Source organism: Balaenoptera acutorostrata, chromosome 2, assembly GCF_949987535.1.
Source record: "Balaenoptera acutorostrata chromosome 2, mBalAcu1.1, whole genome shotgun sequence".
NCBI classification, from domain to species: Eukaryota; Metazoa; Chordata; class Mammalia; order Artiodactyla; family Balaenopteridae; genus Balaenoptera; species Balaenoptera acutorostrata.
Genome location: NC_080065.1, coordinates 157,015,434 through 157,039,231, shown reverse-complemented (window position 1 = coordinate 157,039,231; position 23,798 = coordinate 157,015,434). Strand labels below are relative to the sequence as shown.

General features: G+C 53.1%; 1 protein-coding gene across 1 annotated transcript in view; it reads right to left on the bottom strand.

The window, feature by feature from the left end:
* Positions 1-17,526, bottom strand: part of FGF18 (fibroblast growth factor 18) — a 35,135-nt gene extending 17,609 nt beyond the window's left edge. The window contains exons 1-3 of the mRNA XM_057541048.1: positions 16,976-17,526; positions 16,769-16,805; positions 2,288-2,468 (exon numbers count right to left, since the gene is read on the bottom strand). Of these exons, the coding sequence (XP_057397031.1) occupies positions 2,288-2,468; positions 16,769-16,805; positions 16,976-17,007 (250 nt within the window). The 5' untranslated portion in view covers positions 17,008-17,526. The remainder of the gene's footprint in view (positions 1-2,287; positions 2,469-16,768; positions 16,806-16,975) is intronic.
* Between the last annotated feature and the right edge of the window lie 6,272 nt (positions 17,527-23,798).

Here is a 23,798-nt window from a genome sequence, read left to right as displayed (position 1 = left end):
GCAGGCTTCTAACACAGCCCCATCCTCCTGCCTGGCTTGGCCACATAAATCACCCTCCCAATAATATTTGTATTGATTATCTAGATTGGAAGCCTCAATTGGCTCCATTGTCTCACTTCCTCTCCCAGGGCTCACAGATGGGATCCCTTCGCCTCATCTGCGTTTCTAATGCGACATTTAAATAGAGCAGCCTCAGCGGCCAGCAAGGCCCCTGGCTGCCCTGGGTGTTGGGGGATTGGAGGAGTGATAAACATATTCCTTGACAGAGAATCATTAAATCTAGAGTTTGTGGAGCTGGAGGAGAAGCCAAGATGGGCGAGTCCCTGGATACTCCAGGGGTGGTCCCCCAGTACCACCAGGGCGCTTGTTAGACATGCAGAGCTCAAGGCCCCAACCCAGACCCTCTGAATCAACATCAAGAACCCTCAGTGATTCCGACGCATGTTGGTGTTTAAGAAGCCCTGCTCTAGTCCAGCCCTTGTAATGTACAGAGGGAAACTGAGGCTCAGAGAAGGCAAGGTTACACAGCAGGTGAGACCCCCTGAGTCTGCAGTCCAGGCAGAGGAAATGAGAGGACAAGTGACTTCTGGAGGGAGGGGCCGGCCATTCCCGGCCTCCTCTCCCTCCCAAGCTCTCGACTCCTATCTCAGAGCCTGGACAGATGGTTCAGACCAGAGTCTGACCCCCCTGTACTCTCCCAGCCTGGAGGGGCCAGCCAGAGCTCCGGGGACTCCCCAGGAGGGCACCTCCCTCCCGCCCCAGCCAGCCAGCTGCCCCTTCCCTGGCAGCAACTGGACAGCAGATCCCAGGGAAAACCAGCACCTGGGTCTGCCCAGCACAGCCAGGCGTCCACGGAGGGGGGGCACAGAGAGACGAGGCCCCAGAGAGGCGGCCAGCAGAGGGCCTGGGAGAGGTGGGGAGGAGGGACGGAAAGCTGTGGTCGGAGGGAGGGAAGCAGGGAGAAAGACAGACGTGGTGAGGAGGGGGGAGACAGAGAGACAGACAGAAACAACCAGAAGGAGGGGAGAAGGACTCAGAGAGAGAGATGCCCAGATAAAAGGAGAAGCAGCCAGACTGAGAAAGGAAGAAGGGGGACGAGGGAGGGAGGGATGGAGGCAGTAAAGAGTGATGGGGCAGGAGAAGGGAGGGGAGGCAGCTGGCCTGGAGAAGCAGGAGCCCAGCGTGGCCCAGCCCTGCCCAGCCCGGCCTGGCCCAGCCCCCAGTGACGGTGCAGCTGCCACACTTGGGCCCTACCATGAGGTCAGTCCTGCCCCGGGGCTGAGGGAAAATAAATGGTGTCCAAGATAAAAGATCCAAGAAATTATTTGTCTTGTTGTCATGTCTTGACTGCAATGGGCAGGGGCTGGCGGGCAGGCGGAGCATCATCTCAGAGAAGCCCAGGCCGGCAGGCTCGACCGCATGCACGCGCGTACTGTGGCCACCTACAGCCCCAGCTCCCCCCCACCCAAGGCTGGGGCCTGGGACACCTCCCAGAACCTGGGCCTGAGAAGGTAGGAAGCGATGGAGGTGTGGTCAGTATTTGCTCAGAGTCTGGCCCCTAAATCCCCTCCAGGCTCTGGGAGGGAGGAGTCCTGCCTGCTTCGCTCACTGCTGAGGGTCTTTGTGGGTTGGGGGCTTTGGGAGGGAACGGAGTCAGGGTTATTTCACTCCTCCCAGCCCCTTTGCAGAGGCAGCTTGGCGCAGGTGATGCTTCCTAAACACCCCAGAAGAGAGCTGGGCAGTTCCAGGGTCAAGGGCAGGTCATGGGGACCATGGCCCAAGGTGCTGTGAGTGCCCATGCCTCATACGTGCACAAGCTCAAGCCCGCAGAGCACACACACACAGGCCTGTCCCCGTGCACATGCACACACTCTCACACACATATGCACGTATGCGCACACACACTCACACGAGGCCAATTTCCACCACCACCACTAGCATCCAAAAAGCGTGCCCCAGAGGCTCCCACCCCTCCAAGCATCTGAACCTGGGGAAGCAATGCCGTGGGGAGCAGGTTGCCACGGATACCCATGACGACTGGCATTTATGAGGCATTTACCAGCAAGAGCATGCTTTATTCATGTCTTCAGTTACTACTCCCAATAAGGCTCTCAGGGATGCACTACTGCATCCCCATTTTATAGATGAGGAAACTGAGGCCCAGAAAGGCTCAGCGCCAGGTGCAAGATCACACAGCCAGGGCAAGGCAGAGCTGGGATTTGAACCTGAGGTCTCAGAGGCCGGGAAGAACGTGTACATGGTCGGGGAGGAGGGGGTTGACACTTACCATACTTGTCCCCGTCCTCGCCGCGGGCGCTGATCCTACGGCCCAGGACCTGAATGTGCTTCCCGCTGGTCCGGCTGTAGAGCTGGTACAGCCGCAGCTGCTTACGGCTCACATCGTCCCGAGCCCGCGTCTGGTTCTCCACATGGATGCGGAAGTCCACGTTCTCCTCGGCCACCAGCACCTGAGCAGGGAAAGGGGTGACAGTGAGCTACCCTGGAAGTCCAGATTTCCTGCGTTCAGGAACCACATTCACAACAAAGAGCCAGGGTCTCCTCTACACCAGCTCTGGGTCAGGCATCAGCACACGTTCATAATTGTCCTGTTACCACTCCCATTTCACAGATGAGGCAACTGAGGCTCAGAGAGATGAGGCAAGTTGCCCAAGGTGGCCCAGCCAGGAAGCAGCAAAGCTAAGAATCAGGTCTAGGTCTATTAGACAGCAAAGTTTGCTATCTTTCCACCACACCCCCAAATTAAAGCAAGAAGTATGGAGCGGAGTTTCCCATGTGACCTTGGGCCCATGGTTTGTTCTGCCTCAGGTTCTTCCCCAGTAAAACAGTGGGGCAGAGCCTCTGGCCTGACTACACCCCAGGGTGGCTGTTAGGATACAGTGAGCAAATGGGAAGAAAAGCACCAAAATCAATATGGAGATGGGAAATGGATGGGGGGCATATAATTCCTGTTTAGGTCCTCAGCGGGGAAGGAAGGAGACCTGGCAAATTTCTTCCTGGGAATGAATGAACCAGAGCCCACTGTCACTTCTCCCCCTGGAGCTGATGCTGGGGGTGGTCTCCTCTCCACACCCCAAGTGTCCTCATGCTCGCCTCCACCACCAAGCATTTGCCCACATCCCTAGCCCCTCGTGGAGAAGCCTTTGCTTAGCATCTCTCATCAAAATTCCCTGTATCCCTGGAGGTTTAGCTCATGTCTGACCACACTCTCCAGGAAGCCACCTCTGGCTACGCCAGCACGTATCTCTCCCATCTCCTTTCCCTGAACACGGCCTCTCACCTAGACAACTTGCACCCACCTCCTCACCAGCCTCCTGCTTCTACTCTTTCCCCCTGGTAGTCCATCTTCCACCAAACCCAAACACCTTGTGTAACCCTCCCCTCCAAACTCTCCAGGGCTTCCCATCGCATTTAGATAAATGTCCCCACCAGGGCCTCAGGGCCCTGCAAGATGAGCCCCCAACTGCTTTCCACCTTCATCTTCTACCACTCCCTCCCCACCAGTTACACTGGCTGTCTTATTAGGGCTCTGAGCAAACACAAAACACACACATGCCTCAGGGCCTTTGCACTTGCTCTTCCCTCTGCTTCAGTGCTCTTTCCCAGATTTTTGCACTCTGGCTCCTCTAATTCATTCGAGCCTCTGCTCACATGTCACGTCCTGAGACAGGACTTCCTTGACTGCTTCTCTGAGGCAGCCCCCACTTCTGTCACTCCTCATCTCTCTACCGTGCTTTGATTTTCTTTCTAGCATTGATCAACCTGATATAACATCTCTTTATCTAGTTTTTGTCTGTCTTCCCCACTTGTTTGCTGCTATATCCCCAGCACACAGCATAGTAGGAACTCAAACATTTGTCAAATGTATGAATGAACAAGTGAACATTGAAAAGATCTAGAGTCTGTCATCCCATTTAGCATTAAATTAGGTTTTCCTACGCCCTGATAATTGTATGCCTGTCCCAGCCCATCTTAACCAGAAAGCTGAACAATTCTTGAAGTCCAGACAGCGTTCTGGGTTTGTTCTAGGCACACTAGGCTTGCAGGACCCCATTCCCACAAGAGCATGACCCCACTCAGCCCATGATGGGGCTCTTGGAATTGGGGCTGCCCAAGCATCTGTCTCAGCCCTCAGCTGTGAGCTCTCCAGAGTAGGGACCATGTTTTCCTCATTGCTACACCCCATGCCCAGGCCAGGGTCTCTGTCCCCCCGCTGACCTGCACATGTCCTCCAATCCCAGCCTAGGCTCCACAGGCACTTCACCTGGACCACATTATTGAACTTTCACTATCATCCTCAGGGTGGAAACATTATGCCACATTACAGATGAGGAAACTGAGGCTCCGAAGCTGAACCAACAAGGTCACAGAGCAGGCAATGGCAGAGTTAGCCCCAGGCCATGTGGCCCCAAAGCGCCGCTTTCAGCTCCACCTAAGTGGGCCCCGCCTGTCTCACCAGTACAGTGGGGAGCAGGATCCAGGTTCAAAACCCAGTCCTGAGCATATATCCAGAGAAGACCATAATTCGAAGTGATACTCGCACCCCAGCGTTCACTGCAGCACTATCTACAATAGCCAGGACATGAAAGCCACCTAAAAGTCCATCAACAGAGGAATGAATAAAGAAGATGTGGTTCATATATATACAATGGACTATTACTCAGCCATAAAAAAGAATGAAATAATACCATTTGCAGCAACATGAATGGACCTAGGGACTGTCATACTGAGCGAAATAAGTCAGACAGAGAAAGACAAATATCATATGATATCACTTACACGTGGAATCTAAAAAAATGGTACAAAGGAACTTATTTACAAAAGATAAATAGAGTTACAGATGTAGAAAACAAACTTATGGTTACCACGGGGGAAAGGGGCGGGGGGATAAATTGGGAGACCAGGATTGACATATACACACCACTATATATAAAATAGATAACTAATAAGGACCTACTGTATAGCACAGGGAACTCTTCTCAATACTCTGTAATGACCTATATGGGAAAAGAATCTAAAAAAGGGTGGATATATGTATATGTATAACTGATACACTTTGCTGTACAGCAGAAATTAATGCAACATTGTAAATCAACTATCCTCTTAAAAAAAAAAAAATACCCAGGGTTAGCCACTCCCTACTCCCTAGCTAAGGGTCCCCAGGCAAGTTACTGAGAGTGGTGACAATGGCACCCACCTTGCGGGTTGCTGTGAATATTAAACATACAGTCTTAGAACAGTTGCCTGGTACAGATTTAAGTGCTCAGCAGACATAAATAACTACTGAGAGGATACAAGGGAGCCCTTTAAGAGGCTCTTGGTGAAGCCCTGCAAACAGAAGCCTCCCCAGGACACAAGTGGATCACACTCTCACATCCTTCGAGATGAGGCACTTCTGCTGCTCAGATTACAGTTTGGGAAGATGTTATTGTTTTTGATCATCCCGACAACCCTAGAACATGGGAATGCTTATCACCCCCATTTAACAGATGTAGAAACTAAGGCTCAGAAAAGTTAAGTCGGTTGCTTTGAGCTGCACAGCCCGGTGGTGCAGGGCCTGGCCGCTGGTGCACCAAGAGTGCACACTCTTCACTTCCACTACCCTAAATGGCCAGCCCGTTCACAGCCCAATCTCACACCTGGGACTTGCTTCATTTCACATCCTAATGCTTAGGGAGGATAGAGCTCCGGTGCCCCCTGAGGCCCACACCTGGGCTGGCACAGGGCATGTGTCCTGAAGAACCCCCGCCCGTGGCCCTCAACCTTCCTGGAATGACTTCCCGAGGTGGCCTTGCCCTGTCCCCTCCCCCAAGGCCAGGCCTCCGGCCTCCCTCCCTGTCCTCCAGATCTCCTCCTGCTCACAGGAGACCTTATTGACCAGAGGTCAAACCAATCTCCTCACCCCAGGTCCCCTAGGGGAACTGCCCTGCCCCAGAAGCCAGCCTCCCATTAACGATTTTCTCCCTGGCCCACTGGACAGAGGCAGCATGGGTGACCCAGGGTCAGCAGGGGCTATCCAGTGGCCCTTCCCCAGGATGCGGGGGAATAACCCATCTTGCCCAGCGTCCACCATTTAAGCCATACTCTGTGGGCACATCAATCCCGAGGGCGGTAACAGGGGTGGCATCGGACATGGAAACAGAGTCCGTCCTTTTGAAAAGGCAGGAACACCCCTGGGCTTCCTGGGCAAGACCTCTGGGGGACTCCAGGTCTTTGCACAGCCCCTCTGCCCGGATGACACCTGCCCTCAGGTACCTCCTCTGGAAGTACTTCCTGCCCTCCGACCTCAGGCTGGCTTACAGCCTCCGGACACTACTGTAATGGCGTACTGTCTCCAGAGTCCAGTTTGCCTGGTTCATCCCTGAACCTCCAGCTCTGCCCCCAGAAGGCACCTGGCAAATGTTTGCTAAATAACTGTGGCTAGGATGAGGAAAATCTGGCAGCCAAAATCAGCCCCATCGCTTACTACCCAGATGAGCACAGTGCCCAAGAGAGGGTTTTTAAAGCCATCAATTGCTAAGCTTTCCTCTGTTCCAGGCACTCTGCTAAGAAGCCCTCAAGACATGGTACCTCGTCAAATTCCTTAAGCCCCCGGGGAGGTAGGCACCAGTTAGAGTGCATTTCACAGACTGGACCTCTGAGGCACCTCTCCGGGGCCACAGAGCTCCGGGGCCTGCCTGCAGAGCACATGCAGAGCGGGGCAGCTCGGGAACATCCTCTCACTCCTCCGTTCCTGCTACTTGGCCTCGCTGCCCAAGAGGGGGCCTGTCTTCCAGGACTTCCTAGAATAGTCAGAGCTGCTCTCTACACCCATCCAGGTGCATAATCATCAGGGGCACTGAAAAGCTGCAGTGTGACAAAAATCAAAATGCTGCGGCTCTCGCAAGGCGAGCAGGGCTGGCACTGACAGGGTGTCTCCTGGGGCAGAGCAAGGTGCCTTTACAAAAGGCTCTCCTTCCCCCACCCCATACTCACGGATTATCTTTGAGGTCGAGATAACTTTTCCCACAGCAGGGTAGCCTACAGTGGGGTCCCCCTGCAGCCTGGCTGAGACCCCTGTTACCCCCCAGGGGGACCCACCCCTTCTCTGAGGGGCTTGAGCTCTGGTGGAAAGATTCACTCCCTGATCCAGGAATTGCACAGGGGGGCTGCAAGGGCCCAACGGGTCCAACTGTCCCCCGAGATCCCAGCACGGACGTGGTGCTTAGTGGGACAGAGCCCGCCACCTTCCGCCTGCAGCCTCAGGCTCTAATGCACGAGGTGAGGGGTTTTCCTGCTCCCAAATCTGCCTGGCTCTCCACTACCCATTGCACAGCGCCCGCATGTGGTCCTTTACCATCCAGCCCCTGCCTAGCTTCCAAGCCCCCTCTCTTAGGCACCTTGGGGGGAAACTACCGTGGGGTGAAAAGAGGTTGGGGTGAGCCCCGCTCCAACCCCAGGGCCAGCTTCCAGACGTCAACCCAGGTTCCCCCTCCCACCGGGGAATCCAATAGCCACAGTTGCTCCCTCTGACCGAAGGTTTCAACCTCACCCATCCACTCCTGGCTCTGAAGTCATGTCTCAAGCAGCTTCCTATTTCTTCCTGGGCCCGCCTCACACCAACATCTGCCACATCACACATCACCTAATACACACGTTACATCAGCACACCCACACCACACACGTTCAACAATAGCACTCACTGACCTCGGGTGTGACCTGGCTCCACCCCAAAATCACCAACTTACTTGATTTCTTTAACCCTCAGTTTTCTCATCAGCAGAATGAGATTGTTTACAATTATTTATCTCAGAAAAACATAAGTAAGAAGAGCCACTTTTTTTTTCTTTTTCTTTTTTCTTATTTTCTAAACAGTCACTACTTATGGAGCATGTTCTCCGTACTAAGAAGTACCTTAAGTAACTTATCTTACGTCATCCCCAGAGCAGCCCTATGAGTTGGTATGATTATTATCCCCATTTTACAGATGAGGAAACTGAGGCTCAGAGAGGTTACATTGCTTATCCAAAGGCACAAAATTGGTGCAAAAAAGAATCAAGATTCGAATCCAGCTCAGCCTAGAACCTCTGCTCCCCATCTCTTCACCCTCTCCTGCTCTATTCTCCCTTCTCTCTGTCACCCACCTCCTTTCCCCCATTCAGGAAAGTAATTGGCTCCGGCCACAAGCCATATGTGGGGCAGGGACTGAGGCGGAGGATTAAACATGAAAGGACTGAGGCCTTGAGCTCACCCCCTACCCAAGAGAGGAGGAAGGGGTCAGACTGCCCCTCCCACCCAGGTACCATCCTCGAGGCCTCAGAGAATCCGGGGCCCTGTCTCCAGGCAGCCTGCCCAGAAAGGGAGGGTCTCCCTGGTCCCAGGAGAGGAGGCCACAGACTTCCCGCCACATTCCACCACTGCCTGCCTCCCCTCCAGAAGCAGCACTGGGGCCAGCCACGCCAAGGGCTTTCAGAGCTTCTCCAAATTCTGGATTCAAACCTGAGACCTGCACCCCATTCCTGGAGTGGCCCCTTGTAGAGTCAGCACCCCCTCCACCCTGAAATGCAGCTCCCAAACTCTTCCTCAAGAGCAAGCCTGGACTCAGGCCCAGGAGTTGATGCCAGTCATAGTGCTCCGTGGATTATTACTGTCGTTGAGCACAAAACTAACGCTGGCTCCCACTTAATGGGCGTTCGCTCAGTGCCAGGGTCCAAGCTAAGCACTTTCCAGGCACTGTCTCCTCGCTCCTCGCCGGACCTGGGCAGGTCAGAACGATTACCATCCCCATGATAAAGGGAGACACAGAGAGGCTAAGGGATTTGCCTAAGTCGTACAGAAACTGATGCAGCCAAGAACTGAACCCACCTCTGGCTCCGGAGTCCATCAGTTTCCCCTAGCTGACACCCCTGGACAGAAAGCGGAGGAGGGAGGCTGGGCCCACCCCTGAATTGGAGCTTGGTTCACTCAGACTGATGCCCCCAGCCACCCCTTAGCCCCAGGTTCCTCCCCTCTCTTCTGTCACACTCCCCACATCCATCCCAGCCAGGGCAGAGTGATGCTCCAAAGGGCCCTTCCCCACCCCCAACCTGTCCATTAAGCTCCTGGGGCTGTCAATGTATTGATTGGCAGGGCTGAGCCATCAGCATGGGAGGGGGATGCTGCCACCCAAGGCGCTGGCCGGGAGCTCCTCCTCCCCATACATCAGCCTGCTCTGTACAGATTGTCAATATGGGTGCCGCGGCCCGTCAACCCTGCAGCCAGCCTGAGGGAGGGGGCAGGACTCCTAAGGACCCATGCTCCCTTCTTTCCTCCTTTTCTCCTTCCTTCCAATCCCTTTCCCTTGAAGCCCCTGGGTGGGGAGAGGGGTCATGCATGTCAAAGAGGTAATAAACAAGCCCTGTATTCTGGCATTCAATGCCCACCATGGCCTTTTATATCACCCCCATTCCTGAACTTGATGAGCCAGCCATCCCAAACAGCTTGGAGTCCCCTGAGCACATCAAGCTGTTCCCTGCTCCATGCAGAAATGGTCCATGTGCCTGCAAAGGCTTTTTCACACACACACACACACACACACACGCACACGCACACGCAGAGAGACACGCTCAGAGTCTTCACCCAGCTTGTTCCTATTTCAAGATTCAAATGGCGCACCTTCCCAGGCAAGATCCTCCTGCCCTGAGTCTGGTTTCAGGGCCCTTCATCAGAATACCCTCTGCACCCTTGGGCCCCTGCCCCCTGCACAGATCCCTCAGATTTCTCTCAAATCCCTGAGGGCTGGGACAGGTCCTGAGCACCCCGTGCCCCACACCTGGTACAGGGTTGGGGGGCCCCATACAGATGCCCGGCCCTCAGAGAAGCTGTTCTCCCCACCCCTCCACTTGCTGACATTCATGCTGCATGCCAGGTCCGTGCCAGGTGCCACAGGGCCCATGGGATGGGCCAGGCCTCCTTTGACTTCCAGGAACCAGGAGCTGGCGGACAAGCAGGCCTCTAGGCACACCAGAGTCAAATGTATAACTGCAGCTCACAGTTACTCAGCACTTATAATGCACCATGTGCTGGGCCAAGTGCTTCCCCACAAGTGACCACAGTTCACCCCCTATAGCAACCCCAAGAGGGAGGGTCCATCCTGATGCCTATATTAAAGATGAACCACAGAGAAGCTGAGAATTCACTCAATCATGCAGGTACCAAGTGGCCGAGGTGGGGTATGACCCAGGTGGGTTGCGTCCAGAGCCTGAGCCCCTATACATCCCTGTGAGCCCCAGCAGAGAACGCACTGGGTCACAGAGCATTGACAAAGTGCTAAGAGGTTCCAAGGCAGAGGTGGGATGGGGAGAGTGGTAAACAAAGCTGCCAAAGCACCTGCCATCTCTTCACAGGGATCATGGAGGAAAAGAGCTGAAGCCTTAGATGTCTTCTTCATCCCGCTCAAAACCCAGTCCAGGGCCAGCCATGTTTGCTGATTGCTAATGAGGAGCAGCACCATAATTGAATGCCTACTGCATACCAGGTCCAAGACATGGCTTCAATTAATCCTCCCAACAGGCCCTAGGAATGGTATTATTATTCCTATTTCTCAACTGACGAGGAGGTAGAGACTCAGAGAGGTTAAGGATCTTTCCCAAGGGCACACAGCCTGTGAGTAGTGCAATGAGGATAAAATTCAGACCTAAATCCAAGATCTATGCTCAGACTAGAGGGGGCCTGATGTCACCGATGCAAGAAGCACAGCCTTCCTAGCTTTCTTCAGCACACTGCAGCATGTTAACACACACACAGAGCATATAATTGATCAAGCAATTACTATTACTCAATTATTTACTGAGTGTCAACCACAGTGCTAGCTACTCTGTGTGCATTATCCTATTTAGTCCTCACCATAACCCTTAAGAAGTAGGTACCTTTCATTACCCCGTTATACGGATGGGGAAAACCAAGGTGCAGAGGGTGGAAGGTTAAGAAATTTGCTGAACAGTTGCTCAGCAGCACAGATAGGATTCAAACCAAGGTCTCTCCTATGGCAAAGCCCACACATTCAAGCACCACAGAAGCCGCCTAGCTCACTTCACTGATACCCAGGTGGAGAAACTGAGGCACACAATGAGCCAGTGACAGAGCCAGGACTCCAACCCAGGCATCCTGAGAGTCTTTCTGCTCTGTGACCTATGGGGGGCTTGTCTTTGGCCCCATCCTTGGCATAGCAGCATTTTAAATGGGCCTGAGGCCTTATGCCGTTTAGATGTCAGAGCAAACAAAACCCAGTCATCTCCCAGGCCCTACCAGCAAGACTGACTAAAGCCTGAGGGGCCCGCTTACACACTGATGTTCCAGAACAAATCCCTACTGTCAGACCCAAGGTGCCAACAGCAGGCCTCAGCCCTTCCGGAGGCCCAGTGGCTCTCCTCCAGCCTGGGCCACACTGACAGGGCCCTTGGCATTGCCCTTCCCTAAGTGCTCAGCCATGGGTCCTTGTGAGTAGCGGGGAAACCCAACCCAACACAAAATATGGGGCACACAGATGTTCATCAGACAACCCCGGCCCTCAGAAAGGAAACAACACCTTCCCTCTCCCCAGTCACCAGGAGGTGGCAGTGCCATGGGAGAGGGGAGCTTAATCCACTGACAGAGGGGTGGAACCAAGGGGGTCCTCCCAGAACAAGAGACACAGGGACTAGGTCTTGAAAGGCAGACAAGATTTCAGAGCCCTGGGTTCTGCACTCTCCCCTGCTCCACACCCTTAGGAAGTCAGAGCTGTTTTGTTGGTTGTTTTCTTCCCATTTTATGCGTGCAGAAGCTGAGACCCAGGGAGGTTAAGTAACTTGTCCAGGGTCACACAGCAAAGACAAGGCAGAGCGACTCTTTGAACCAGCCTGGCAGATTCCAGAGCCTTTAAAGTGCTGTTTAATAAGCCTGGGTCCTAGAGTGGGCAAGCTAGAGTTGAATCCCACTCTGCCTCTCTTTCTTGCTGCGCAACCAAAGGCAGATTATTTCATGCCTCTGAGCCTCACTTTCTTCATCTGTAGAATTCCCTAATTCCAGGCTGGTTGTGAGGCACAGCCTAGATGCTGTAAGAAAGCGTCAGCCACGGAACGAGCCCGCAATACCCGGCGGCAGCTACCAGTATAGTTGTTACCCTGATGGGCCTACACCCTGATTTCCCACACCAACAACTTCCCTGCTACAGGACGAGGTCAGAACCAAAAGATCCTGCTGAGGACAGAAAGTCTTCTCCCTGTCCCCATCCATCTCCCTTTGGGGGTCCAATGTGCCCTCTCAGCCACCCAGGGCTGGGAGGAGGCAACGCTGTGGCCCTGACACGCTGCCCAGAGCCTGCTGGACATTGGCTGCACCAACCACACGAAATGTTCAAAATCCACCTCCTTGCCTCAGAGCAGGTGACACACCTGGGCTGCAGGAAGGCTGGCAGGGTGCCCCCATCTCCCTCCATGCTGGGAAAGAAGCTGGAAGGAGAGTGCTGAATCCTCCAGGCCCCGCTACACCCCCAAAAACACCCACCTCTGGCTCTGAAACCCTTTTAGACCAGAACATTCCAGGAAGATCAGGGCCTGCAGACACCAAGTCAGATGCCCTCAACCACAGAGACGCCCACCTGGACTCTGTGATCATCCCCTAATAAGGGATCCTATCAGGGGGATCCAACCGGATCTCTCACTAAGGGCCCCTAGCATGCCTCTTGAGACTCCATTTCCCCATCAGTATTCTTTCTGAACAACTGCAGTGTTTCTGAAAAAGTCTGCCTGGTGTGCTGGAAAGGATACAAGGTCTTGATTTCAGAGTCTTGGGTCTTAGCCATGGCCTTGAAAAATCCCTTCCCCGCTCTGTACCTCAGTTTCTCCATCTGTGAGGTAGGAATATGATAATATTCCTCCTACTCCAGTCTCCCTTGTAGAATGGTAGAAAGGATGAAAGGAACTTCCTGATGCAAGAGCCACTTGGAAATTCATACAAGTAGCACTTTCTCACCAAACGCAGGTCACTTCTCCCCAGCCTTGGCTTCCCCCCTCCCGCCCCGCCCCCTCCCCTGTCCCCACCCCCATCAGGCTGCAGGATGTTCCCTACCTCTCAATGCTTCACAGCCTGGGACAGGAGGGGCGGGGCTGAAGGAACTCCTGTTTATCTGGCACTCTCCCTCTCTAGACTGGGAGCTCCTTGAGGCCAGGAACGGACTAGCCTTGTTCCAGGGGCAGCAAGAAGCAGGCTCCCAGCAAGTATTTGATGAACAAATACCTGACTGGATGGACGAATGGATGGATGAGGTGGCTTCTTCAAGAAATTAAAAGTACAATCCAATAGGACAGCATCCCATCCTCTTCAAGTCCCAAAGGACTCTGTCTCTGGCTTCCCCATCCTAGCAAGCTTGAAGAGAGGTTCTACACCTCACTGAAGAGGCCAGGCATGGGGGTGGTCAGCCTTAGAGAAGGCATGGAAGGAAACTTCCAAACTTGAGCAAGTGCGGTGAGAGAGGAAGCAGCGCTGTGGGAGGGAGGGACCGAGGGGCCAGTGGAAGGCCCCCCTGCCCTGGCCCGCCTCACGCCTGGCCTGTCTGGGGAAGGCCAGGACCTAGCCGAGCCTGGCGGCAAGAACAATGTCAGGCAGGTGCCGGCCGAGCTGCGTGAAAGGCCCAGCCCGGTGTCATTGTCAGCGCTCAGCCAAGTGCAGAAAAGCAATTTACTGGTCACGCCGCTTGCTCCCCTTGGAAATTTTTAAAATTCTTCCGATTTGAGCTATCCACGGTGTCCCAAGTCGTGTGGAGAAGGGATTTTATTAAATTCCCAGCTTCCCGCTCCCAGGGTTGCTGGCAGGGGAGGGCGGGGCTCACCACATTGTGGGGGGGGGGGCGGTGCAGGCAGTGTCTGGCATTGACTGTGTTCACAGAAATGTGGCTGGGGGCAAGGGGCCCATTTGGGGTTTGATGGCTGATGATGGATGGAAAGAGGGGAGGAGCCCAGAAACTCTGTTGCTAGGACTGGACCAGTTCCCCAAAACACAGAGGCAGGGGAAGGAAGGGCATAGGTGTACAGAGTTCCCAGCAGAGCAATGTGCTCCTGGGGGATGAGAATTCGCAAAACCTCTTCCACGCCTATCGTATACCATTCATCCTCGGGGCCACCCATGTCACAAATGATGAAGCTAAGTCTCGCAGAGGTCTACATATAGGGAAAGATGGAGCTGGGGTTCAGGCGCAGTCCACAGGATGGCAAAGCCCTGAGCCCTTCCTACGGTGCAGGGAGCCTCCCCTGGGCCCTGCTCACCAAGGGCGCTCTCATTACCACCCTCCAAATGCACCCTGTCCAGGAAGTAGCTGCTCTCCCGGTGTTGGCCCATCACCTCAGTGGGGAGCAGACTCCAGACTCCCGCAACTAGCACAAGGGTCCCACCCCTCATCTTTACCTCTAACGAACACTCCACCTTGTCCCTCGAGCATAAAGGAGGATGTGAGCCTGCCAACATTGTCTATAACTCCCCAGGGTAGCGTTGCTTTATCTTTCAGCAATCATGGGTGCTTTCAAAAATCTGTGGGGAGCTGAGAACCATCTCACATACACTGCATATATGGGCACCGTTTTGCACACAGTGTTTCAGGGACCACCCCTCCCCCATAATCCCATCCTTAGATATCCTAAGGGTGCATGGATCATGGGTTAAAAACATCAGTCAGTCCTAAGGCAGTTTGCAACGGGAAAGGCTGCAAAGGAAAGGGGAGGTGGGGGAGGGGGAGGGGAGAGGAGGCTCCCTCACCTGCTTGAAGGCGTAACCCCAATGGACCGAACCCAGACGGCCCATCCAGCTTTCGCCTCCCCGCCCCTCGCCCCCACAGGCTGGCTCTAGCTCTGGCCAGGACGTGGAGGTGGGATGCAGAGTCCAGGTTCCCTCCCTCACATTCCGCCCCCCCCACCCCCTCCCCCCCCCCCCCCCCCGAGAACACAAAGACCACACAGCAGCCCCTCCTGGGCCCCACTTCAAGGACCAAGAGGCAGCAGGCAACAAGAGGCCTGGGCAACAAAGTCTGAAACCAGTTCTCTACTTCATGCCCATTTCATCGTCCCCGGACCCAGGCTCAGCACTCAGGAAAAGAGTTCTCACCCAGGTCAGACAAGCAGTCCCCCGGGGTGACCCTGGGGCCTGCCCTCTGCTTGGGGACTCAGCTGCAAACCAAGCAGGCCATGCCTGGCACTGGCCTCTCTCTCTGACACCAGCCATTCCCCACCCTGCCCTTTGCAACCACACAGGGTCACATCTGCTTTGGCAAACGGCCAGTCTTAAGTTACTGACTCCAGTTGTATTGATTCAAGGAGTCACCGGGGACCCCAGCCTGGCCAACAGAAGGAAGGAACCCATCAGTCTGTCCATCCATCCTTCCAGCCCCCAGTCCCAACTAGTTGCCCTCACCTCAATGTCCATCCCGATGGTAACAGCTCTCTCTTAGGAATGGGAGGGGAGATAAGCAGACTCACCACCACCACCGCCGCCGCCCTCTGCAAGAGACCCGTGAGTCTCAACAGCACTCAACACACACACCTGGGAGAACCACCACTTTGCCTGCTCAGTGCTCTCTCTGGGCACCTCGGGAATCCAGAAAGCTAAGGCCCAAGCATCTTCTCGAACCCTATGAGGACACCTGCCTTCAACCCAGAGGGGGAAGGGGCAGATAATCTCTTTTGGCCCCAGCCCAGCTCCTCCTAGGGCGCCTCCGTCAGAGCACTAGGTCGTGGAGGGCTAGGGCAGCTGGCACTTCCTATTCCCTTTCCCTTTGCGCCCCCCCTCCAAGCTGAGGCAGCCTGGTCTGGTTCTAATCGGGGCTGAAGTCAGCTCCCTCAGTCCCTCTTCTCTTTCCCTCCCCCCGCCCCCCAACCTTTTTCCTTCATTTCCACGGCTTTGGAAGCCCCAGTGTTCCAACTGTCTGCGTGCCAAGACCTTCCCGAGTCTGAAAGCTGCTGAAGTAACAGATCAGATTTTAGCAAGTGCTTTCCAGGCTGAGCGCCAAGCCCTCTTCTGATTCAGGAGAGCGAGCGAGCAGGGAGCGAGGCGGGGAACCAGCTGAGGGCTGCACTACCTTGGGCAAGGGTGTGCGTTGCGGAGCGCGGCCCGTTCCGGAGCCGCCTCGCAGGCAGTGGTCCCTCGGCCCAGGCGCCCCACTCTGCTCGCTCTCACCCCAGTCTCCCCTCCTAGCACAACATCTCTCTCTCTCTCTCTTCCTCTCTCTCTGTCTTTCTCTCAATGCTGCAAACGCCTTTGAAACCACAGAGTAATTTACAACTGAAGCTTTCTCCCTGGACTCCAAATCCACTCGGTTGAAAGGAGCCTTTTTGTTTGGAAGAGCGAGCGGAGATGTTAAGGGACGGTTGGCAGAGAAAATCCCTACGTCCTGACTCCTCACCGGCTACGGGCCGGGCGGGGAGGCGGGGGTTGGGGGGCGGGGGGCTGGGGGGGGTTTGGAGCCGGGCACATTGTAGCGGCTGAGGCCGCCGGCTCCGAGCATCTTCTCCCAGCCGAAGCCGACAGGGACCGTGGCAGCCCGCGCCAGCCTGAGTCCCGCAACAGAGCCCCTTGCCCTTGGCCGGTCCCCCGCCCGCGCTGGGCGCATTTGGAGCCACCCTTCCGCGCCCTGGGAACAGGTGCACTGGGCTCGGCGCCCAGGAGGGGTGGGGCACAGGGAGGGGGCGCGGCCCGGGGGAGGGGGGGTAGACACGTACCGGGAGACAGGGGCGGGTGGGGGGGAGGTCAGAGTCAGGAGCCCACGTACCTGTACCTGGAAGCACAGCAGCAGGAAGTGTAAACACCTGCGGGAGAGAGAGATGGAGAGGCAGTCAGTGGGACTGGAGGGAGGGGAACCCGCGTATAGACAGATACGCAGTCGGAAAGTCAGAAGAACGGCCGGGCGGGCAGACAGAGCCACAGGCACAAGACAGACATCCAGGCAGGGTGGGCAGCCCCGCACGCGGGCGCTTACAGGCAAGTGCAGGCGGAGGGCGCTGAATACATCGCTGGGCGGGGGGGGAGGCGGCGGCTCCTAGCCCAGCCTGCACATGTCCCCTTCGCGCGGCCGGGACCGGGCGCCTCCGCCGCCGCCGCCGCCGCCGCCGCCGCTGCTGCTGCTCCCTCCTCGCCGGCTGCTGCTGCTGCAGACTCTGCTGCTCCGGGGCGCTCCGCGGCGCGCCCTGCGGCATCAGCGCCCCGCGCGGCTCCTCCCGAGCGCTGCGCCCTCCGGGCTGGAGCGGGGTCTGCGGGGCGGCCGCCGCTGTGCAGGAGGCACCGGCCGGTGCGAGAAAGCTTGCTCACTGCCGGCCGGCCGGCTGTCCGGGCGTCTGCGGGAGGCTGGCTGTCCGGCTTACTCCGGGGGCAGCATGCGCGGCGGGGCTGGAAGCTGGGGCGCGCTCTCCAGGCGAGACGCGGGGCTGCGCGGGGCAAGGGGTCAGCGCTCCGGGGCCGGGGCGCGCGGCTGCAGCACGAACGCGTCACGGCCGCTCCGTCTGAGCGCCCGCCGGCTCATGTCTCCTCCTCCGCGTCTCTCCGGCCGTGCGCATCGCCACCTCCCACCACTGGCGGCGGCCGGGGCGTTTTCTACGCGCGGGCGGCGAGGGGGCGGGGGGCCGGGGGCGGGCCCGGGCCCGAGCCGGCACAATGAGGATGCGGGGCCCGGGGGCTCCCCCCTCGGGGCGCGGCCGGACGGGCGCTCAGCTAGCCTGGGTGCGCCGCGCCCACATCAAAGGCGGCCCTGCCTGCTTGCCTGCCTGCCGCAGCCTCTCCACTGCCTCCTCCTCCTTCTCCTGGCGGCTCCGGGTTGGAGGGAGGCGCTCAGACTCTCGGCGACGGGACCGGCAGCTCCGAAGGAGCAGAGCCAGCAGCTAGGCTGGAGCTGGTGAGCGCTCGAAGCCGTCGGAATTCTGCGCCTGGGCGCAATGACCTCGCGCCACGGCGCAAACGCTGCCGGAACTGGACAGGCTGCGGTCCCCAAGAACGCAGTTAGGTGCGGAACGTCCTTACTCTCCCACATTCGCTACTCGCACTCACACCCACCAGCGCTTGAGTGGGGAGCAGGGAAGGGGCGGGTCAGGCCCAGCCCTCGGGGCGGCTCCACTTAAGGGGGTCGCTTTTACCCGCTCTGTGAGTCCACGCAGGATCGTGGCATGTCCCAGGCGCCCTCTCGGACGGCTGGCCACCCTATGTGAGCCCCCTTTCAATCTCCGTCCCTGCCGTTGAGGGGAGGGGATCTCGAGGGCGTCTCTTAAGCGCCCCCCCCTACCCCCACCGCCCCCCTTCCAGGGCTCCCGGGTCGGTTCCCGAGATCCCAGCTGGGCTCTCCGGTAGGTGAGCCAGCTTTGGAAACGCACGGCTTCCACCTAGCGTCCCCAAGGCTTCACTGCAGCCCAGCCCGGTCAGGCTATACAGGCCCGGGAGGAGCCAGCAGGACTATGGTCAGCGACCACTCTAGGCCCTTTGCCGGCCTCCAGGCTGAGATTTGCCACTCTTTGCACACTAAGCAGTTTGACTCTTTTAACCAGGTCCCTTCTAAGGGCATCTCTTCTAATCCCCTCCGCCCCTTCAGAGGAATCACTCCTGTCCTTGCCACCAACCTCAAAATGTAGGTGTTCTTGTCACACATTAACTGTCTCACACTGTCTAGAGCTCCAGACAGCTGGGCCCTGCTTTGGCCTGATGCTAAGGGTTTGTCATAGAGGGAAAGAAACTGAACAAGCTCAAAAAGCAAAACTCAGGAATCCGGACTATTTGGTTAAAAACTTCCTGTGTCACTGGCTATGGCTGATAGTCCCCATTTCACGTATAGTGAAACTGAGGTAGACACTGTCAAACAGTGCTACTTCCTAGAGTCATGGAATATGAACTATCAGCAATTGTTCCGATTATCAGGCTTCCCTGCAAGCTATTTTATTTAAGTTCCCTTTCAAAGCTGAGGCTATCTTAAACAGCCTCTGTTTCAGCACTGGACACAAGTGCAGAAAACCTTTTCAAAGCTAGGTGCTGAGCGATGGAGAAAGTTCTTGTGTGAAGCGCTGGGCTGAATTTACTTAGACATTCTCATTGCCAGAACCGGCAAATCCCAAGACAGCATGCAATGTCCAACCACAAAACAGATATGCTTCCCTTGGGTCCTGTGACATCACCATGCTTGATCTTACTTTATAAAGACCTCCGACAGCCCAGTCAAGAGAAGAGGTGGGTTTGGCCTACTACCTGCTAAAGTGGGGTGTTTGAAGTATCTCCTGGCTAATAATCAGACTTCCAATTTCCTGTACTGTTTCCTATTACTTTTGAATGAAATGGGTCCATAATTATTTATATTCTAAAATGCTTGCAATTTTTTTCAAGGCTCAGATAATGTTTGTTGATTTCACAAATAAAGCTATCACCCAAGTAAGATTCACCCAGAAGTCCTGTCAAGTGAAGTTCTTAGTAAGAGCATAAACTCAAGTTAGAGGTCCTGGATTTGAATATTGCCTCCAACATTTACTTATAAATTCCAGCAAGCTTCCAACAGTACCAGGTGTTAAGTTGCTGCGAGTTACCAAATGAGATCATTCAGTCTGGCTCACAATGAAGGCTCCAAAGATTTTAGCTATTATTAACAGTCCTAATTATGGTTTTCAGGTTATCACATTATCTTTTTCTTCACCATTTCATGAAGTAGGGAAGCAGGATCATTCTTAATTTACTGAAAAGAATCTTTTGACTCTAAATCCTGTCATTTTAACATTCTTCCTTTCCATCGTTCACACCTGCAAACTTATTACCATACAGATGAATCTGAAATGAGCTTTTTCTATTCAAATTTGACATGTTCATATAGCACTTAATATGGGTCACTGATTTGGTAGTCACTTCTCACCAATTCATTCAATCACTATTTATTGTGTCAGGCCCTGGGTGAAGACACACAAACCCCCTGCTTTGAAAAAGCATTTTACTTCTACTAAGGAAGATGGGCAATAAGCAAATAAGCCAAGAGATAAATTCAAGCTTATCGGCACTTTGAAGGAAAACAGTGGGATAGAGAACACCAATTAGCAATACTTACGCTAAGACCCAAAAGTGGGAGAGCCAGCCACACAAGGGAATATTCCAGGCAAAAGATGTCAATTGCCTGCAAGTGGGAAAATGCTAGGTGACAGGCAGGGTTAGCCAAGAGTGGCGAGAGGGTGAAAACAGGCAATAGGTACCTGTCAGAAACCTTCAAAGGCCTTTTAAGGCACTATTTATGTACAATTTTTAAATGCTTGGAGTTTGACAAATGTTTTTACTTCTGTAAACACCTTTCTCAGGCAACCTCCCACCACACCCATCACTAGTCTCAAGTTACCGTTAGTCTGCTGGCACTAGATTCTAGTTTCACAGAAATGGAACCATATAATATGTGCTCTTTTGTGTCTGGCTTCTTTTGCTCAGCATGTTTGAAATTCAGCCTCATCCCTTGTTGCTTTTATCATTGTTCCTTTTTATTGCCAAGCAGTACTCAGTGTGGATATACGCATTTGTTTGGCAATTTATCAAAGGCTTTGAAACTAAGGGTCAAAATCCAGTTTGTTTTTTATTTATTTATTTATGGCTGTGTTGGGTCTTCGTTTCTGTGCGAGGGCTTTCTCCAGTTGTGGCAAGTGGGGGCCACTCTTCATCGCGGTGCGCGGGCCTCTCACTATGGCGGCCTCTCCTGTTGTGGAGCACAGGCTCCAGACGCGCAGGCTCAGTAATTGTGGCTCACGGGCCCAGTTGCTCCGCGACATGTGGGATCCTCCCAGACCAGGGCCCGAACCCGTGTGCCCTGCATTGGCAGGCAGATTCTCAACCACTGCGCCACCAGGGAAGCCCCTCCAGTTTGTTTTTAAAGCTTACTGCAGCTGGTAAGAATACATTGGAACAGTGTGACAGTGGCAGTAAGGAGGCCAGCAAAAAAGCTGTTACCAGTCCAGGCAAAAGTATGGTAGTTGGGGCTAGGTGGCTATGTGCTAGTTTGGTGTTGGGAGTCAGACACAACTACATTCAATTCCTAGCTCTCGGCTGGCAAATTCACAATTTCCTGAGCAAATTCTCATCTGTAAAATTCCTGGTTGTCTGAAGGGTAGCTGAGAATGTATGTTGACTGCTTCCCCAATGGAATGCAAGCCCTGGAGGGCAGTTACCGGTTTTGCTTGCTGATTAATCCTAAGCCTTAAATACATACTTTGGGACACAGTACTTAAATGTTTATAGATTCTTCCTACCTCATTTTCAAGTGAAAGTACACTAAAAGCACTGCAATCTGACACTCGTTTTCCACCTCTCTCCAATCTTAAGAATCACAAAATTCAGGGAGTCTATAGAATACAAATATTTTAAAGATGAGAGAACCTCCAGCCTAAGTACATAGGACAAATGCAGCCTCAAGTCTTCAATAGGATGAAGTAGCTTAATCAGAAAAGTAGACACAAAGTAGCACAAAATCAGCTCTTGGAACTTTCATATTAAAAAGGGATGTCTACTGCCAAGTTCAGGAGTCAAGGAGCAACTGGCTCTTCGTTAAGGTCTGGCTGGAAGGTGGCCTTACACTTTCTGAAATAACTTTAACCCTGCATCTCCACAGTGCAGACTACTAACTAACCCTTAATAGGGTATTTTCTGTGACCCTCAACCTTTTCTCTTGGATAATTTCAAAGAAAAACACCCCCCCAGGCAATCTAAACATAACCTCCCCACCCCACCCCCATTATCCAGTTAATAGCTTCGGCAGGCAAGCTTTACACACCACTATAAACCTCATTTTATCATCATGTGCATGATCCGGTAATTTGGACAGCCTGATCTGCTCTCCCCAAATGGCCTTACTTTATCAACCTATTTTGTCCTCTGGTTCAGGTTGAAAGTAACTCTGTAAGTTCTCACCCACAACCTAACCATATGTGATAAAGATACTAAGATACCAAATGAAAAGAAGCTTCCTGCAGACATGCCCACATGCCCCGGAGCAACTAGGCCCGTGAGCCACACCTACTGAGCCTGCGCGTCCGCCAACTAGAGAAAGCCCTCGCACAGAAACGGAGACCCAACACAGCCAAAAATAAATAATTAATTTAAAAAAAGAAAAGAAAAAAGTAACAAATGTTCAAAAAAAAAAAATTTCAGACTTACTATTTAAGACAGTATTATGCAGCAAGTATATTTCTACTTCTGAACATGTTAAGGGACTAATACTAATAATTACCACACTCCTACATCACATAGTATAATAAAAAACACTATCTAGGGAAGGAATGACTCAACTTCAATGTAGTTGCATTATGTGAACACCAATAACTTTTCAAATTAATGTACAGGATGGTTAAGTGATTTCGGATTGTTCTATCAATTTAAAGTAGATGATCTTTTATATCTGAAGTACATAAAAACAAAGAACACTGAACATTTACCATCTCCTACTGTGCCTCCATTAAAATAAAGACAAAGAGATAAGCTACAAAGACAGACATGGCCTGGAGAAAAGAGACTGAATAATCAATGAAGAAAACCACAGTGTAAATGACTAGAAGAACCCAACACCTGGAAACTTGAGATTAGACAAGACAGTACTGCACCAGTATTTTCCCCCACCCTCCAAAACTAGTTTACTCTGGAAAACCACCCCAGAAACAGAAAGGCTTAAAATCTGCAGACCCCCATCAAAATATCTGCAACTAGAGCCCAGTCAACAAGTACCACCCTCCTAATCAATATAAAAGATAAAATAAACAGGCTGGTGCGGGAGGGAAACAAGTAAACAATGCATGGAATGAGAAAAAGTTTCTTCAGACTCTACATACTACGTCCCAAGAACCAAGCAAGAGCATTTGGAAGTTAAAAAAAATAAAACCAACACAAATTTGAAGACAGAAAATAAAGTCTCTCTCCTAAAGTTTAAACAAAAAGGAATGAAGAAAAACATCCAAGAGAATCAAACAGAAGGCCTAAGAATGGATGGGAGTTAAGTAGGAGGGTGAAACCTCCCAAGTAAAAGGCCCAGACCAGAGAAGAGTCTCTGGAGAATAGACCCACAGTCCACCCAGGGCCCAGGAACAAGACTACAAGACACATAAAATTCCAATAAAGCAATCTTAATTAGCTCTCAGAAAAACTGGTCATATACAAAGAATACACAAAAATGGAATAGACTAGGCCAAAAAAGGCAGCTCACACCTAAAATTCTGAGAAAAAGATTCAGCTTACAAGGCAGCATATAATTTGATGTCAAAAATCAAGATGTTTTCAGGTATGCAAAAAAATCAGAATACTTCCCCCATCTATTGGGAAACTACTGGAGAATATACCACAGCAAAACAAGCAGAACAGGAATCTAGCCCTGACCATCATGCAATGGAATCTTGGTCTAACAGATGAAGGGGTCCCAAGGATTAGTCCCTGAATGTCCTCACATAACCACCACATGCAATAAATTAACTACCCCCATGGATCTCAAATACGTACTATTTTGGATAAATTAAGAAAATAGTCACAGAAATAATTTTGTGTTCTGGTTCAGATAAAGAACCCAGGTTGAGAAAGGCTGCTACAGGCTATTTAACATGCCAGATTTTCTTTGGGAGTGAAAAGCCTAGGACAGGTGGATACGAAGGTCTGATGAACACTTGATTATAATTAACTATTACCAAGAGGTGGTAAGGTAAAAGCACTAAGCCCTCTTGATGAAAAATAGATCGGTTAACTCTGAGAAGCAGAACTATTTGGATGGGTAGGGCAGGATACTATTTTAGAGATTTTGGAATACTATTTGACACTTTTACTATGTACAT